Here is an 18965-nt window from a genome sequence, read left to right on the forward strand (position 1 = left end):
CTCGATAAGACTACCATGCACCCATCAACGTCTGTAAGTCAAGACGTTGCAGCCTGCTTCAGCGACGCGTATATAGTCTCAAGCACAGTAAAGGGATTAGGGATGTAAACAAATTGGACTTATGGCAGATATAATCAGATGCAGCCTAATTAGATATTAGAGTTGGATGCAGTCCTAACTCCTATGCCATGGATGGATCTCTTCCAGAAGTCTGTAGATATACCAAGGAAGGTCCACTTGGTGTGGGGTCCATGCTAGATCCTACCTTCTCCCCAATTAGGGGATCTCAAATATGATGATCTAAGATCCACGGTTTTTGGTCCAAAGGGGAGGGGATTAAGCCTGAAAATCATATATTTGAGATCCTTCATCTCAAATCATAAGGACTATGAGGCGCAATGAGCTGCCCTGGCCCAGTATGGGTCGGTTTTTAGAACCCAGGCCTAGCCAGGACAATGGCCTGGTTGGCCCATCCAATCCAAGGGATGTAAACAGTTCGGATTCAGATAGGGATGTGGCAAATACCATATCCCACCAATCGGACCTTGGCTAAACAGTTTCCAATCGTATGTTCAAAAACTCAAACCAAAACAGATTATTTTTTACATGAAAACAGTTTCGGATAACCATCAAATTCAGATATTTGTTCGATTCACTAGAAAAGATCAAAACCATACAGCGTCCGATTATAATGGGATAAAATCCGACCCATTTACATCTCTAATCGGATTTGTGGGCCAGGCTTATTGTCCATCCCTTGTATAAAGTGGGCAACGGGTCAGACGTGGGGATGCAAACTGTTCGGATTCAGAACAGCTAAATACATGGGGATTCGTATCAAAATTGGACGTGAAACAGCCAAAAATTGCAAAACCTCAATCCTAAATCCCACCCATTTGCATCACTAGTCAGGTGGCCAGCAGTCCTGTTTTTTGTACCCTTGACCAGTCCAAACTGGCCTAGGCTCGGTCCATCAAAATGACAGGCCAGCCTGTTTGTTTCCCACCCCTACCGAAGACCTCAAGACACTTAGATGTGAGATCTGATGGATCCAAACGCACCTTAACTATTTATTCTAATCAACATACATATTGACAAATGGACTGAATGTATTCAAACTTGTCGAATATCTCACAAAAACCCCAACTTTTAACATGCCTACAGAAAATAGATCCGATGTAGCCAAAGCCATAAACGGATTCAAATTCTAATTGGGCTTCAGATGGTGAAAAGCTCATACCAGATCAGATTTTTTACATATAATTGGATTTCGATATCCGTTAAATTCAGATATTTGTTGGATTCGGTAGCAAAAAATCAAAACCATATTCGCATCCGGGTTTCGAATTCGGATCAACAGTATAAAAGCCCCCTCTCTCTCTCTTTATCACCTCGATTCTTTCCTTCTCTTGTTCTTGACGAAGACGCTTGGGCCACTCCTAAAACCCTAAACCCTCCCCTCCCCTCCCCTCCCCTCCTCTTGCTCTCCCTGAGTGGTGAATCGGGTTTAGAAAGATGTTGTTTAGGGTTTATACGAAGGTGTGGCATTTCCCGCACCATTTCCACTCTCTCTCTTTTCATCCAAACGGACCGATCGGTGGTTTCAGGAGAAGCCTCGCCACAAGCCTAGCGTCCTTCAACACCGGTAGCAATCCTCATGGTCAATCCTCTCCTCGATTCGTTTCCACTCCCCTTGATCGGATGCGTTTGCGATTGTTTTCGTTTTCTTGATTTTCTTAAGCTCTTGCACGAGAGAACGCAATTCCGAATTACGGGTCGAATTTTATTGTAGTGTTGTGTGTTCATTATATAGTTCTCACTGCTTCCTGCTGAAAATTACATGGAAAGTATCATCTTCACAATTGATGTGTGTGTATGTTTTGACGGTCTGATGGTTTTTGAAGTCTCACACTCTGTAGTTAGTTTTTAGTTTGGTTGCGGTGTGGAAAAGGGGCTTCGATCGACGTAGAGTTACATGTATGTATGGTCGTTGTTGGGTACCACTATGGTAATATGTGGTACAGGTTGCAAGAGAAATGTGAAGGTCAATTCAGTGCCTATATTTAATTTATGTAAGTGAAGTTATTTGTAATTGGGAAATAGCTAAAACCCACGGTTGCAGCTCTTATTGCATCTCCAAATTGACGTTTGGTATATCAATGGGAATATGAACAAATAAGTAAGAAGTCAATAGGTGGAATAGGAAGGATGTGGCGCATAAAGAATAACTTTCGTTCCCTTGTTGCAGAGAAAAGAAAAGCTAGCATTTTATTTTGCTCATTTAATTGCAAGCATTTGGAGCTTACCATCTTATGTTTTGCTGGTATTTCTCAGGAAACTCTTTTCTTCTGCCTGGTGCAACCATAGCTACCATAGTGATGCTTGGCGCTTTACATGCAAGGCGTCTTTATGATGACAGGAAGGTAAATGACTTTTGTTTAATACGTGTTTAATGAAAGTAAGTTGATTGATCTGTTTCCACATGATCAATATTTCAAACGATCTGCCTACAAGTTTTCATTTTCATTGTTAACAAATGACGTTATATTTATTAGATGGCAGCCCATGTGGGAAATATAGAGTAACACATGATGCATAACAACTAGTCCGTTAAAAAAGAAAAGACTGCAGTCTGAATCCTTGCCCACATGGAGCCCATCAACCTCTTTTAATTAGGTAAAGCGACATACTGAGAGTTGGATCTAAATTGCACTGGCTAAAGTCTAGATTGCACTAAATCTGTTTATTATGCAAAGCTGACTAAATGGCTGTGTAAACTGTATAGGGATTAAATCTGTTGGGTTAGAGTATGTACTGTATAGTTTGATCCTGTTTATCTCTCAAAGCCTTCTGGATTCCCTAGTGGACCTTATATATGCATGGGTATTTTAATTCCTTGCTCGGATAAATTCAACTGTAAGGAAATAGAACCCCAAACCAAACTTCAAAGGGAAACTCACAAAAGATCTTTCTCGATGAACACAAAGCACACTCACAAGAATAAAAATATTCAAAAGAGTGCACATACTAAGAGAGAAAAATACATCTCATTAAAAATGGGATAAACCCACACAAAGAAAATTATATAAACAAGTAAAAGCCCGTATTTATAGTGCTGAAAAGGAGCATAGAGAGGGGGAGTCGTTGGGCTCCCAACGGCTCCAATTAGAGCTGTTGGGAGTCCAGCAACTCCAATTAATGCTGTATGCTTTATTGACTTTTCAGTCAATGAAGGTATAAGCCTATTTGAATGTCCTAAAACAAAACAATGCTTTATGCTTTATTGACTTTTCAGTCAATAAAAGCATAAGCCTATTTCAATGTCTTAAAACAAAAAATAAAAGTTATTCTAACTAGCTTAATTTTAACTAAACTAAAGGATAAGATTACATATGATAGAGTTAATCTCACATATGAGATTACAATTTTAACACTACCCGGTTTCCTTTTCTCTTAGACAAACTTTCGATTGTCCAACCATAAGTTTGAGGAAGAAACGACCGTTGGTGTAGATCTTGGTGGTGGTAACAAATATTCAAATGAGAACTTTGAGGACCGAAGAAGGGAAAAGATCCATGTGAACGGCACTTGCACATGGGTTAGTTGATCCGAAGAGGCACGGGAAGCTCGTTAGATAGCCTGGATCACACGAACCTCGAAAGGGAATTGGGTTAAAATTCCCGAACCGGGACGTAGCGGTTGATGGCAATGTTTGGTAGTCTGAACACGTTGGCAAGGGCCTTAGGAAGAGTTATCTTTTCTGTTTAACCGCCTGCTCACTCTGGAAACGACTATGATACCATCTAAGAAAATAGAACCCCAAACAAAATTTAAAAAAAGAAACTTACAAAAGATCTTTCTCAATGAACACAAAGGTTCATTCAACACACTCACAAGAGCTGAAATATTCAAAAGAGTCACACACCAAGAGAGAAAAATATATCTCAATTAAAATGGGATAAACCCACACAAAGAAAATCATATAAACAAGTAAAAGCCCATATTTATAGGGCTGAAAAGGAGCTTAGAGAGGGGGATTCATTGGGCTCCCAACTAGGGATGGCAATGGACCGGGGGAAAGCGGGGCCCCGCCCCGCCTCGCCCCGTTTGGATTGGGGATGAAGGGTATGAAACGGGGATGGAGGCGGGGACGAAGGTTAAAATCCATCCCCGTCCGGGGATGGAGGCGGGGATGGACGTGTGTAATGAAATGGTGGTCTTCAACAAATGCACGAATAACTCACAAACAAGTGTCTATTGGAGACACTACAAGCATGACCCTTGAAAGGGTATAAAAGGAAGAACACTTGAAAAATAAATAATACTTTATTCATGAACAAAATGCTTAAGAAGCATAGTTATTTACATTGAAGGGGTTCACCCCTATATATACAAAAAAGTGGAAGAGAGAGGAGAACTCATTTTGAGCTCTCCAAAAGAGACGTTGGACTGTAGTCCAACGTCTCTTATTATAGCTGTTGGACTACAGTCCAACATCATTTATTATAGCTTTTGGATTACAGTCCAACAACTATTTGCACAGTCAAGTTCCAACAGGAACTTGGCTGGATCAAATATCTAGTTTCTATTGAACTAGATGCTAAAAAAGAAAATAAAGAAAAATAGAAAAAGAAAATAATAAAAGAAAATATAATAATATTAAATAATATATATATATATATATATATATATATATATATATATATATATATATATATATATATATATATATATATATATTACAGTTTACATTTTAACACTCCCCCTCAAACTTACGGTACAATGAGCGAAAGTTTGTCTAAGAGGAAGTGAAATCTGGAGCAGCGAAAGACTTGATGAAGAAGTCTGCCAATTGATATTATGATGTAACATATGGCAGATCAATGGTTCCATGTAAGTATTCCTCTCTGACATAGTGACAATCCATCTCAATGTGTTTAGTGCGCTCATGGAATGTCCGGTTGCTTGCAATGTAGATCGCACTTTTGTTGTCACAACACATCTTTGAAGCTTGCGTTGTTTTAGCTCCCATATTTGCTAGCGATTGTCTGAGCCAAACAACCTCCATAGTGGTGGTTGCCATGGCTCTGTATTCAGCTTCGGTGGAGGAAAGAGAGACTTTCTGCTGCTTCTTGCACCTCCACGAAATTAAGGCTTCACCTAGGAAGACACAAAAACCAGTAGTTGAATGTCTATTATTGGGATCACCTCCCCAGTCAGCATCAGTATATGCAATTAAATTTAATGAAGATGAAGCAGACAAGAAGAGTCCTCGTGAAAGAGAGGATTTTAAGTATCTAATAATACGCAAAATTGCTCCCATATGCACGGAGGTGGGAGCAGAGCCGTACCTATGTTTTATGGGGCCTGAGTCGGAGGGAAAAAATGGGCCCCCTATTAATAGTAGGAGTTCGGGGGCGGCGCCACAGATTTTTTTTTTTAAAGAATCAAAATAACAATAAAGTTTGCATTCACATTAAACAAATATAATATTCCAAATATTTATATTATATTAAATAAAAATGTATAAAATATTTATATAAACTACCTAAACAATACTCATTGGCCTTAAAAATGGGCCCCTAAAAATTTTTTGGGCCCAGGGGCCCTGAGGCCCAAGCCTCATTGGCCTCTTTACAGGTCCGGCTCTGGGTGAGAGCATGCTGAAACTGACTGGCTGTATGAACCACATGAGTTATATCTGGCCTAGTAATGGACAGATAAGAAAGAGCTCCAACAAGCTGTCTATAAGGAATATGATCATCAAGAAGTTCTCCATCATCAATTTTTATTTTAACATTGATAACTTCTAGAGTGTCTACTTTCTTATCATCTGTAATTCCAGACCTGGAAACGATATCAAGAGCAAATTTAGATTGAGATATCAAATACCCCCGAGGGGAATAAGCAATTTCAATGCCTAAAAAATATCTTAATAAACCTAAGTCAGTAATTTCAAAGTGAGTTTTAAGAAAAGATTTGATATTTGCAACTCCCCGTTTGTCGCCTCCGGTGATGATCATATCGTCCACATAGAGAAGAAGCAGTGTCAGTTAAACAAGGTTGAAAACCAATATCAAGCATAAAATGACTAAATCGGTCATACCAGGCTTTTGGAGCCTGTTTAAGACCATAAAGAGCTTTTTCTAGACGAAGAGCTTTATCCTTAGGGATATTAATACCAAGTAGGGCTTCCATGTATACTTCTTCAACGAGATTCCCATTCAGGAAAATATTTTTGACATCTAATTGAAAGATAGGCCATGTTCTAATGGAGGCCAAGGCTATTAAAGTTCTAACAGTGGTCATACGTGCCACAAGAGCAAATGTTTCTTCATAATCGATGCCATACTTTTGGGCATATCCTTTTGCTACTAAACGGTCCTTATATCTTTCTAGGGTCCCATCACTTTTGGTTTTGACTTTGTATACCCACCTACAGCCTATAGGTTTCTTACCTGGAGGGATATCTTGGATCGTCCAAGTATTGACCTTTTCTAGTGCATCCAATTCTATTTTCATGGCTTCTATCCATTCTATATGATTTTTGGCTTGAGAATAGGATGATGGTTCAACATATGATTGTATTAATGTAATGGCGGCCTTATACGTGGGTGAAAAAGATTCATAAGACACAAATTTTTCTGGAGGTCTAGAAATTCTAGACGTTCTTCTAGGTGAGACTTCAGAGTATTTTTGTAATGCACATGGAAGATTTTGCTCTCTACGTCTTGAATATTGTAGACTAACATCCCTGTGGATTTGCTCCTCATTATCATCATTTTCAACAACAATAGGACTTTGATCATTGTCAAGGTCACATCCAACATCACATTAATTGGATTTTAAAGTTGGATCAATTAAAAACGAGTATTCAGTGGCATCCTTGGATTTTTCAAATTCAAAGAAGCTTTCTTTTTCCAAAAAAGATACATTTCTTGACACATAATTTGTCATTTTGAAAATCGAAACACCTGTAGCCTTTTTTATTATCAACATATCCTAAAAAGGCACATGGGATTGCACGAGGAGAGAGTTTGTCATTTTTGTTGGTGAAAACAAAACATTTGCATCCAAAGACTCTTAATCTAGAATAATATGGAGTTAAATTAACAAGCTTTTCTATTGGAGTTGTATTCTTTAATGAGGAAGATGGCATCCTATTAATGAGGTAGGTTGCAGTTAGGACCGCTTCAGCCCAAAAGCTTTTTGGAACTTGATTTGCAATTAGCAATGTCCTAGTAGTTTCCATAATGTGCCGATGTTTGCGTTCGGCTAGGCCATTCTGCTGTAGAGTGTGTGGACATGATCTTTGATGTGTAATACCATGTAAATTGAGATAGTCTTTGAATTCGTTGGACATAAACTCTCCTCCTGAATCAGTGCGAAAAACAGAAATATCATTTTGAAACTTATTTTTAACCATTTTATGAAATATTTGGAAGTTAGCAAAGACATCAGATTTATGTTTAAGAAAATAAATCCAAGTATGTCTAGAAAAGTCATCAACAAAAATGACATAATATGTATAACCACCTTTGGAAATAACTGGTGCGGGGCCCCAAACATCCGAATGTATTAACTCAAGTGGTCGTGAGGAAACAAAAGTTCTACTAAGAAATGGTAACCTTTTCATTTTGCCAAGAATGTAGTCTTTACAAGAAAAATTTTCAGAATTACAAAAATTTTCCAAACTTAGAAAATATTGAATTTTAGACATATGAGGATGGCCAAGTCTTTTGTGCCATAAATCCAATTCTAATTTCTGAATATTATAACAAAATGCATTTTTGGGTAATTCCAAAAAGTCTATGTAATAGAGTCCTCCTTCTCTATGGCCTTCCCCAATCAGCTTCCCTAACTGGCGATCCTGTACCCAACAAGCATGAGAAGAGAATGATATATTACATCCATAATCAGATATTTGGGAGACAGATAAGAGATTCAAATTAAGTTTAGGGATATATCTAACTTCTGGGATAATTTTTTTTTTTGGATTTTTGAAGATTTTCAAAACATCCTATTCTTTTTACTTCAAGAGATGTGCCATCGGCTGTAAAAACCTTTGACACACTTGAGTTATTTTTAAGACATTCGGATAGACTATTAACATTTAGGGTCATGTGAAAAGAAGCACCAGAATCTAAAAGCCAAGGAAAGCTACCTGGACCGGAGAAAGATGCAACTGCCGCTCCAGTTGAGGCTTCGGTTGAGGAGGATACCCCTTTGAGAAGAGGTTGAAGGATTTCCATCAGTTGAGCCATAGACACAGGTGCATCTTGATCTTTTGACTCGGATTCAAGAGATGCAACTCTTTTTTCTTCTCTTCTTTTTAACTTTGGACATTGAGGCCTATAGTGCCCCGGTTCATGACAATGATGACAAATAACTTTTCTTTTAGCAAAGTCGCCGTTTTGCCTTCCAAAATGAGGCGGCTTGTAAGTACGAGTATGATTCCCCCGTCTAGATACAGCTAAAACTGAGTCATCATCAACTTTTGAAGTACTTTTTCTAAGTCTATTTTCTTCCATAGTGAGCTCTTCTATAATATCAACAATAGAAGGAATTTTTCCACGATGTAATAGGGCCGATTTGGTGGATTCAAACTCCGGCCTTAGACTATTCACAAATTGATAGAAATGTTTTATATAGAGTTGCTTTTGGCGAAGCTCGATATCTTCGGCACAATGCCATTTGGGCTCAAGAAGAGCCAACTCTTCCCAAAGTTCGGACAACTCATTATAATATTCTCGAATAGTTTTATCGTTTTGAGTCATTGTCCGAACTTTGTCTTGTAAATTGCATACATGTGCAATATCTTTAAGTGAATACATGTTTTTGAGGTATTCCCAAGCCTTATCGGCATGCTCAAACTTAGCTAGACTAGAGCATTTTTTAATGTCTATGCTATTGATGAGTCATGACATAATTTTTGCATGCCCTATCCTCCACTCTTTCCATTTCTTTTCATAAGTGGCTAACGCCTTACTCTTTTCTTCTTCCGTTAGAGGAACCTCTTTATCACCCTCTTTCTTGGTAAGAGATAATTTACGTTCCAAATCGGAACCATCCACTATACCCCATAAACCTTTTCCCCAAATGTGGTGCTTCATAATCGAAGCCCACATTACATAGTTAGTATCATTTAGCTTCATAGGAATGATGGTGATCTTATCATTGTCATCCATCTTTTACAAGGGTAAGAGAGGAATAAATAGGAGGAGAGAGAGAGAGAGAAATAAAAAGAAAAGAAAAAAAGTAGACAAGGGAATAAGAGAGGATACAAAACCAAAATTTTTTGTAGCACAAGTTCGCCTTTCTTCAAACAAATCTTCTTGAGCCAAGAACAAGGTGATGAAACACCTTTTGCAAATGTGGCACGGAAATCAAGGCGGAAGCACTTCAAGATCTAAAGATTTTGTAGCTTTGATACCATGTAATGAAATGGTGGTCTTCAACAAATGCACGAATAACTCACAAACAAGTGTCTATTGGAGACACTACAAGCATGACCCTTGAAAGGGTATAAAAGGAAGAACACTTGAAAAACAAATAATACTTTATTCATAAACAAAATGCTTAAGAAGCATAGTTATTTACATTGAAGGGGTTCACCCCCTATATATACAAAAAAGTGGAAGAGAGAGGAGAGCTCATTTTGAGCTCTCCAAAAGAGACCAACATCTCTTATTATAGCTGTTGGACTACAGGCCACCAACATTTATTATAGTTGTTGGACTACAGTCCAACAACTATTTGCACAGTCAAGTTTCAACAGGAACTTGACTGGATCAAATATCTAGTTTCTATTGAACTAGATGCTAAAAAAGAAAATAAAGGAAAATAGAAAAAGAAAATAATAAAAGAAAATATAATAATATTAAATAATATATATATATTACAGTTTACATTTTAACAACGTGCACTTTTCCCCGCACCGCCCCGTCCCCGCCTCATCCCTGTTTGAGCCGGGGATGGAGGACATGAAACGGGGATGAAGGCGGGGGGGGAGGATAAAATCTTGAGGCGGGGCGGGGGTGGAGACTTTGTCCCTCGCCCCGCCCCACTGCCATCCCTACTCCCAACAGCTCTAATTAGAGCTGTTGGGAGTTCAGCAACTCCAATTAACGTTGTATGCTTTATTGACTTTTTAGTCAATGAAGGCATAAGCCTATTTGAATGTCCTAAAAAACAAACAATGCTTTATGCTTTATTGACTTTTCAGTCAATAAAGGCATAAGCCTATTTCAATGTCCTAAAACAAAAAATAAAAGTTACTCTAACTAGCTTAATTCTAACTAAACTAAACTAAAGGATAAGATTACATATGATAGAGTTAATCTCACATATGAAATTACAATTTTAACATCAACCTTCATTATTAGTACACATTTGGCATTCTATGGAGAAAAGATGGGAAGCCCTAGGATCACCACAATAACAAAGTGGACACTCAAAGAGTTTCACCAAAGCACCAAAAGAACATACACAAACGACAAAATGGGCTCACAAACAAACACCCACTAAAAGGGCCAACACAAGGAATAAAAAATAATATTCTATTGATCAACACTATGCAAGAAGCATTACAATATTTATACACAAAGGAGGACACATAGAGAGTCGTTGGAGTCCCAACGCCTCTATAGTTTGACTAGTCAACATTTGTTGACTAGTTCAACTATAACAAAAAAAAATCTAAACCCTAGTTCCTATTCCTAGTTACTATTTAGTTATATTATATATGACTGTATATATACATACATACATACATATAAATATATGTATATGTACATTTATTTTTAACAAGCGTAACATCCACATCATTTTCAGTTGTACCAAGTCGATGGGGGAGTTGCTGATTCTCCCTTGACTTGACCTGCATGGTCCATGTCAGAATCGCTCAGTCACTCTAGCTGGGTCCAACAGAATCGGTTAAGCACAACCAACACCTGTTTGCTGGATACGGTTTACTGTTGGCCATTCTCTGGACTTAAACAACTTGGCTCATGCATAATCTCATTGCAGTTTTTCTATTGCCAAGATTATTTGTTTACTTGCTTATCCTTTTGCTATGGCAGATCGAGGGAGGCAAAAGAGAGAGGTATTGACTTGGAGTTTTTGCCTGATGTAAAAGTAAGTAGCTTTTGATGCTTTAGCATCATTATTTATTTCAGGAAAATAATTCATTTTGGGTTGTGCTTTGAAAACTTCTATTGTTCATAGATTGTTGTCATGCTCCATAAATTAATCTTCTTCTTACCCAAAAACCCATGACTTCTAAATGTAGGCTGCTTTTTTAAGGTTGCTACCCTTGCGGACCATGTCCCGCGTTTGGGGTTTCATCACAAATGTGGTTAGTGTCATCCTTCTCCTCTAATAAATTATATTTTGCATGACAAATACGTTTGGTCTGCAGTCTTATTAGTCTTCATACTCACCACGATTGACTTGATGTGATTGAAGCAGAGAGTAGGTTGCTTCCTTATTTAATAATTTGTTTCCCATTTTTTGAAATATTTAATGGTACTTGTACAATGTTTAATTTATGTCATAGGAAATACCGACAATGCTTCGATCTTGTGTTTACAAAGGCTGGGCTCTAGCATTTCATACAAATATGATTTCTTCCTTTGTTTTCTGTGATTGCATAGCCATATTCCACTGAATGGTTCTTGCAACAGATGTACCTTTTGCCAAGCATGGCCTTTTTTTTTGTTTATTATTCTCTGAATATCATGCATGGTCATGGATAATTTGTAACTACAGTTATGTTTTTGTTAGTCGTCTTACTGTTCCTATCTGAGACAGCAATAGCATGCATAAGATGTGTATATATCATAGGCTAGCTTGACAACAAACTTTCTTGTGAGATAAGATGAGTCTAATTGGTTTGGTTTTCTCAAGGTAGTTTCTATTTGAATGGCATGTTCCTTGTGTTCTTTATCTGGGATGGTCATGAATAAGATGTGTATATCATCTTTTGTAGTGGGTTTAGCAATTCTGCTATTTTTGGTCCTTTTTATGAATATCGTGCACACTGTTATTGTTCTTAATGTATGAAAAATAGATTTTGAACTGCTTTTTACTACTTTTGACCATTGTTCCTTGTGTGGTGTCTTTCAAGAATAGTGTATACTCATCGAAAAGATCAAAATATGGTGGCGGTTCTTGATTCAGGAGAATCAGAACATCCATGCTCCACCATTTCTAACGACGTCTTTGTTGAATTCTTTTCCTTTTCCACATCTTACTTCACATGACTTCTTGATGCTTTAATTTTTGTGGATGAGAAGACTGGTTTGAAAAACCATGAAAACCCAAGCATGTAGCTTATTTTTTAAAAAGTTCCGAGGGAGAGCTGCTGCTGCAGATACTTTAACTCTTAGGCTTCCTTTTATCTCTGCTCGAGGTGATCCTAGGACAGGGATGCATCCCTAGGTTGTCCTTTCACAACTTGTTGCACTGCTACTCTCATTTCATATGTAATGTGGGCCAAAAACTTGGGAGGTGCATCACAAGGTTACATGCCAACATGAGGTGTCTCTGCAAAAATGATATGAGCCACTCCAAACATAATCAAAAGATGGTATTTGGCTATAATTGTTAAGAATCAGAAGGAAACTCTATTTTCGTGTTCTCTAATCTATTTGAAGAATGGAGAATTGTAGAATGCCAATAATTTTTATCGGTTTCCCATTCTGTGGTTCTACTGCAGATGCCTTATCCGCGATATCTAATCTATTTTCTGTTAATGCAAACATATGTATATATATGCATATGTATTTCTATACATACGTATCCTAAGGGCATTTTTGGTCTTTTCACATGTACTGTATTTTTATCTTTTTCTATCCTTTTTTCTTTTTTATTTATTGTAAATATTCCCAGCCTCAGGGCTTATTGGGAATATCCCAATAGAGCCGATGGACCCTACCCAACGGCTACATTTCTAGCCATTGGGTAGGTCCCAAAGGCTCCTTTGAGCCTCCTCTTTGTGTATATATATATGGGGCAAACCCCCTAAACAATGTAAGCTTCTAAGGGATTCTCCCTAATTCAATATACTTTTTTCATGTGTTTCAGCCCTTAAGTGGCTCATTTCTAGATTCTATTTGTGTTTGACCCATTAGTGGTCATCTCTCAAGATTGTGTTCTAGCCCATAAGTGGCTCATTGCAGCATTAAATTGGTGCATGACGTGGTATTTGAGCTTTCTTTGATTCTTTGGTGATATTTAGTTCCTCGAGCATATTTGAGTGTTGCAAAGATCAGGCCTTGCCTTGGAAAGTGTGCCAACCACTCCTCTTACAGATTTATCATCTTGTGAATGCATAGAAGTATTGGTCCTTCAAAGGAAGCTGAAATTGTTCAAAGTACATCTTCCTTCTCTCTATTATTCTCTTTTGTCTTATATACATTGGTTTCATGGCCGGCAAAGAAGTTGTGATGGTAATTCCAATTAAATTTGATGAAAAAAATTATAATCTATGGGCTACCGCCATCAAAAAAGGATTATTGTTGGAAAAGGTTTGTGAGAGTTTGTTGATGGCTTCGTGATTAAGCTTCAACTTTTACAAAATCCATAAAAGATAAAGATGGAACCATTAAATAAGTGATCAAAGAAGATGAAAAAAGAGAAGGTTATTAATTTATAAGAAAACCGTGAAAGGAGAAATTGCCTATGCCAAGGTTTTTTTCCTATTCATGGGAAGTATGAATGAAGATACTTGTGAGATTATTTTGGAATTTGAGAGAGCCAATAAAGTATTGACTCTTTATCAAGCAAACATATACACAATGTGATATTGCCTTTAGATTGGAACTTCCAGATAAAATTCATAATTATAAACAAGGCGAAAAGAGTGTTAGAGAGTACTTTGACTTCTAAAGAAATTGTGAGCCCAAATGGTTAAATTGAAACACATTTGGAAGACTTTCAATGCAACTTAAAATAAATAAATAAATAATGAACAATTTTTTAAATTTATAAAGAGATTGAGACTCGAGTTTGAGCAAATGAGAACTAATATCATTCATTATAGACAAGATGAACTTAGTCAATCTCCATGTATACAAACCACCACACTTTTACGAGAGAATAATAACTACGAGAAAAATCATATGCACGAGAAAAAAGGGGTTTGAAAGAAAATGAGTATTATTGTGTTATAATTGTGGAAAATCGAGACATATCAAACCATATTCTCTCGAATTAAAGGCAAAAGAAGAAAGAAAGATTGCTTCAGTTGAGACTTCACAAGCTGATCAAGAATCTTCAAGTAAATTTATTTCAAACATGTTTCTTTCTCAACTTGTGAAAGCATTGCAACCTCTTCTCACTTCTCCTTCAAGTATGACTCATTGGTTTTTAGATTCAGGTGCTTTATTCCGTATGACTTAAGATAGTTTATACTTTCTAATTGTAGTAATACTATTAATAAAAGAAATGTATTTACTGCCTATGGAACCCCTTTTGATATTAATGGAATAGGAAACTTTGAAAAATCACTCGGTTTCAGTATTCAAAAAATAAGGATTGTTCTAAAACTGAATTTAAATTTGCTTTGTTTCTCAAATCGTTTATCATGGAAGTAAAGTCTCATTCACTTCTAATCAGCTTAATACAGGAAAAGGCAATGAGACTTATATTACATTGATCAATTGAAAATTCTTACTGAAACCTTTTGTCTTAATGTTCAAAAATAGGATAAAGGTTTGTGGCATTAAAGACTAGGTGATGCAACTGACTTATTGGAGTCGGTTGGCGAAAGTACCTAGACCTTGATTTCAAATGCAGAAGTGATTTGATTTTTGAAAACAAGATATAACTTGAAAACACATTTAGATTGTATTGAAATATATGCAAATCAGATTGGGATATGGGCAGTAGGCATGATATAGACACACACACACACACATGATGAAGCTACCTGCATCCAAACACTTTGACTATGTCCCCCAACTTTCACTTCACAATTCAAACATAAGAGGCACTTCAATAGTAATCACCAAGTATTCTAAGAACAACCAAGAGAATATATGAGGCGTGATAACAAAGGAAGTCAGATCAGATTAACTCAGACCAACACTAGGTCTGGATTGCCAATGGGTTTGAGTGTAGTTGACTTGTGCGCAATATAAACCAAGCAAAGGAAAAGAAACAGCTGGTGCCGGACGTCAATCCCGACCCTGCAGGTCCAATGGTTCTGATCTGCACGCACAGCGGTCACAAAAAAATAACGTTGACGACACAGTTGGGTCGTGCTGTGACGTACACAATGGATCAAAGAGATGTCGCTGCCAGTGTCCAACAAATTTCAGAGTGAAAATAGACACTTAGGCTGTTCAGAAATAAGAATCACAACTATACTCAAAGGTCTTAAACACTTTTTCCCAGTGACTGATATAACAGAAAAACATAAGCTCAGATTTGAACAGGCACAGGTCCACTGAAATCCAACTACTTAATCGCCTTAACAATTCCAAGAGCAGAAGATCTGTAACAGCATGCACAATATCGTAAATATGATATCCAACAAGACTATTTTTACTTTAATCAAACCTCAACAGCTTGAAAATTACTTCAAAAATAAGCCAACTAAACCAGTAGAGTCATGGGTCAAGTTCACGCAGCAACGTTGACTGATCAATTGAGGACCTAGAGCGGGTATGCAGCACCTCCAAAGCGTGACTAGACAGGTTCACACCCAGCAGTGTCTGATGGGGCTCCCGAACAACACCCAACATTCAGCTGGGAGCCTGGGACTCCTGAACAAAGGTTAGGTTCACGCCAACAATAGACAACAACCTGGGGTTGCGTCCAACGAATCCCCACAAGCCTCATGCCCAAGATGAGCAGGTTCACAGTCTCACGCTGGTCTGGTTCAACGCCCATCCACAAGATTCACAAACGCACAAAAATGGGCAGTTCTCAAACTCCTGGATTCTTCACACGATAAGATTCGAAAACTTCACGAGCTTCACCGATGGCCCGTCTTCTCCATGGAACGATGCCAATAAGGAGCAGCAAGGAAAGTGTTTGTGGTAGATGACCACCTTCTCCAGTGTCTCACGTCCAACACGAGCTTCCAGCAAGGAAGGTTGCACGATTCATCCTGATCCTGAGTGATTGGTCCTTGTATTCTTTTGGCCCTGCTTCAGAGTACGTGTGTATGTGCCCGTTTAATGGCTCACATTTCTCATGTTTCAGTTTGTTGTCTCTAGTCGTTACAGATAACTTAAAATGCAATCGCTGATTTTGTAAGCTTTACATTAAATTTTTTTTTTTTTTGGATTTATAACTCGAAGAAAAAAGATCTGGTCGCATTGGCTCAGCTACGTTTTACATTCTTATTGATGATTTCTCCGTTTATTTTCCTCGATATTTCTGCGTTGGGAAAACAGGCAAGAGACTCTAGACTTCCACAAACAAGGGACTTCAGGGTCGGATCAGAGGCAAATAGCAATTGGAGGATGGTTTGCTTTACAGTAATTACTGCGTAGAGTATGCTTCAGAAGCGTTGCAGCAGCAAAAGGGTATGAAACTTGGGATGCTTAACAGCGTGCATTGCCCAAGTCCTTTTGGAAACTCACTAGAAGTAATACTTCTGCATAAGACATGCACCACAGGAGTGGAGGACATGAAACGGGGATGGAGGTTAAAATAATCAAAATTCATGCGGGGGATGGAAGGCAGGATTTTGAGAAGGCCCTTGCCCCTGTCCACTGCCATCCCTAGGGGTGAGGTTTCTTAGTGTTATATATATAAAAAAACAGTATACAAATCACAAATTCACAATGGTAATCACCCACTTACATTGAATTGCATCATTACCCACTTGGAATAACATGCTAATCACATTCTATGACATTAAAAAAAAAAAAGAACCCATGAAATCTAAAGAAGATTCAGCAGAAATTTGCTTTCTTTTTTTAGCCACATTCTTGTGAAAAAAGATTCAAAATCAACCACCTCTACCAAACATTGCAAGAAATCACGCGAGGTAATTGATCGAACAATACGAATCGATAACTGAACAAACCCCCCAACACAGAAATTCACACAAAGATTAGATCAATTTCCAATCAAAACATGCCAAATCGACAAAGAGAAAAGGCACACCTAGGTCTGCTTGGAGTAGGCCGACGACGAAGATGGTGCGCGCTTGTTCCGGAACATCATGTATCCGACCGGAAAAACGACGCCGACCATCATGATCATAGCCCCGATTGTGTACCTCAGAGGGCCCGGTGGCCCTACTTGTAGAAGCCTCCTCATCTGCAAAATATATAGAATCAGAACCCCCATACTCATCAAAATCACACCCACCACAAAACCATAATTTTCTTCCCATAATCCCACAAAAAAACCCAGATTTGGTTCTTCCAGTACCACCCAACAAGGAAAAGAAGAGGAAAACCACATAAAACCAGCCAAGTCAATGCATAAGAACACTCAAAACCCTAGTTATTTCCCCAATTTCGAAACCGCATTTTTTTCTCCACACCACCCCATAAATCCTGAAGCAAATTTACCAAAATAAAAATTAATAAAAAGAAAAAAATAAAAGAAACTCACCGGCATGGTCCTTGTACAATGTTTTCTTTGAAGATAGTTTCTGTTTTCTGCTATTTATACGTAGCCGATCGATGGTTATATTCAATCTACACCGTACATCTCATTTGGGGAGGGGGGGAAGCCCTTTCACATCTCTCCATCAAGTGAGATGTGCGGTGGGGATTGAATGTAGCCCATGAGTTCGTTATGTTCAAGGCGACTTGACTGGACTTTGGATGTAAACGGGTCGGATTCATCTAATCTAGACTCGGAGTCCACTATAAATACGGATGTACAAAGCTAATGCTAAATGTGGAGTGTAAAAATAAATTTTCTGGTAGCAAACATTCCTTCACCCTTTCTTTCCATGGAAGAATGTTTTCTATAAAAAAAAATATACTTTTAAGAAAAACTCTCAGTGAAAAAAATTCTCTCGATTTGAAGGGTTGGAAAATACGTATAGATTTTTCATTTCACATCACTTTTATTGCATCTTTCTCGCTTCCAAAGGTGCCCAAAATGAGTTTCTCAACACAGAACTTTGGAAAGTGTTGATAATAGAAAGCCATTTTTACTAATTGAGAGTTATCTAAAAATGTTGAAATTGAGAGTTGGACTATCTTATCTAAAAGAGTTCAAATTGCATGGGATGCCCTCCTCCAAGTTCTAACTTTCTATTTAAAAAGGTGTACATACACACACGATTGCCCGTAACGTCGAATGGGCAATCGTCGAACAATGCTCATGCATTGATGTTTTGAAAAAAAAAAAATATCGGTGGTCATTGATCGCGCTAATTCCCTGAGAAGACATGCACTCATCCGAAGTTGAGTGTTTGACGTTAAGGAGAGCTTATATATATATATATATATATATATATATATATATATATATATATATATATATAGAGAGAGAGAGAGAGAGAGAGAGAGTTCTGGATGTTGGATTGGATATTTGAACTTTGTGAACACCATATCCACACGTGGAGAGTTGTCACGATTATCTAAATGATCGCTGATTATATTTGATTCGCACTTTACATCACATTAGGAAACATGAGATACATAAGAGCGGGGCCCACACTAGGTGAAATGCACAGTGATGAAATAGAATGTCATATACAATGACTATGACTGCTATCGTGTGTGGAGAAGGGACAAATCTGTTACACTCATCCCAAATTTATCCTTATCTTCCTACCCTTCTTTGGGATTTCATTGATGTAGGCTTTTTTTTAAAGGCAAGCTAGCACTGTCAATTATAGGTCTCTATTATTTTGAACATGCAATGTTTTCTCTTATCCAAAAAATAAAAATACAAATATAAATCATCTACAGCACCAATATATATATATACCCTAAAAATAGTGAATTATAAATAAAAAGATTAATGCCAAATATTAAATA

The 18965-nt window shown here is 37.7% G+C and overlaps 1 protein-coding gene across 2 annotated transcripts; it reads right to left on the minus strand.

Annotated features, from left to right (window-relative positions):
* Positions 1-15052: 15052 nt before the first annotated feature.
* On the minus strand, positions 15053-17593 carry LOC149817571 (uncharacterized). 2 transcript variants are annotated; one of them, XM_089985340.1, is made up of 2 exons: positions 17125-17462; positions 15053-15499 (listed from the first exon to the last, which is right to left on the minus strand). In XM_089985340.1, the coding sequence occupies exon 1, from the start codon at positions 17425-17427 to the stop codon at positions 17125-17127; it is 303 nt and encodes a 100-aa protein (XP_089841466.1). In that variant the 5' UTR covers positions 17428-17462; the 3' UTR covers positions 15053-15499. The 2 variants fall into 2 exon arrangements, with proteins under 2 accessions (XP_089841466.1, XP_089841467.1); XM_089985341.1 differs by lacking the exon at positions 15053-15499 and adding an exon at positions 17581-17593 and having other exon boundaries at positions 16413-17280.
* Between the last annotated feature and the right edge of the window lie 1372 nt (positions 17594-18965).

The sequence above is a fragment of the Nuphar pumila genome, chromosome 13 (assembly GCF_984573655.1).
Source record: "Nuphar pumila chromosome 13, dmNupPumi1.hap1.1, whole genome shotgun sequence".
NCBI classification, from domain to species: Eukaryota; Viridiplantae; Streptophyta; class Magnoliopsida; order Nymphaeales; family Nymphaeaceae; genus Nuphar; species Nuphar pumila.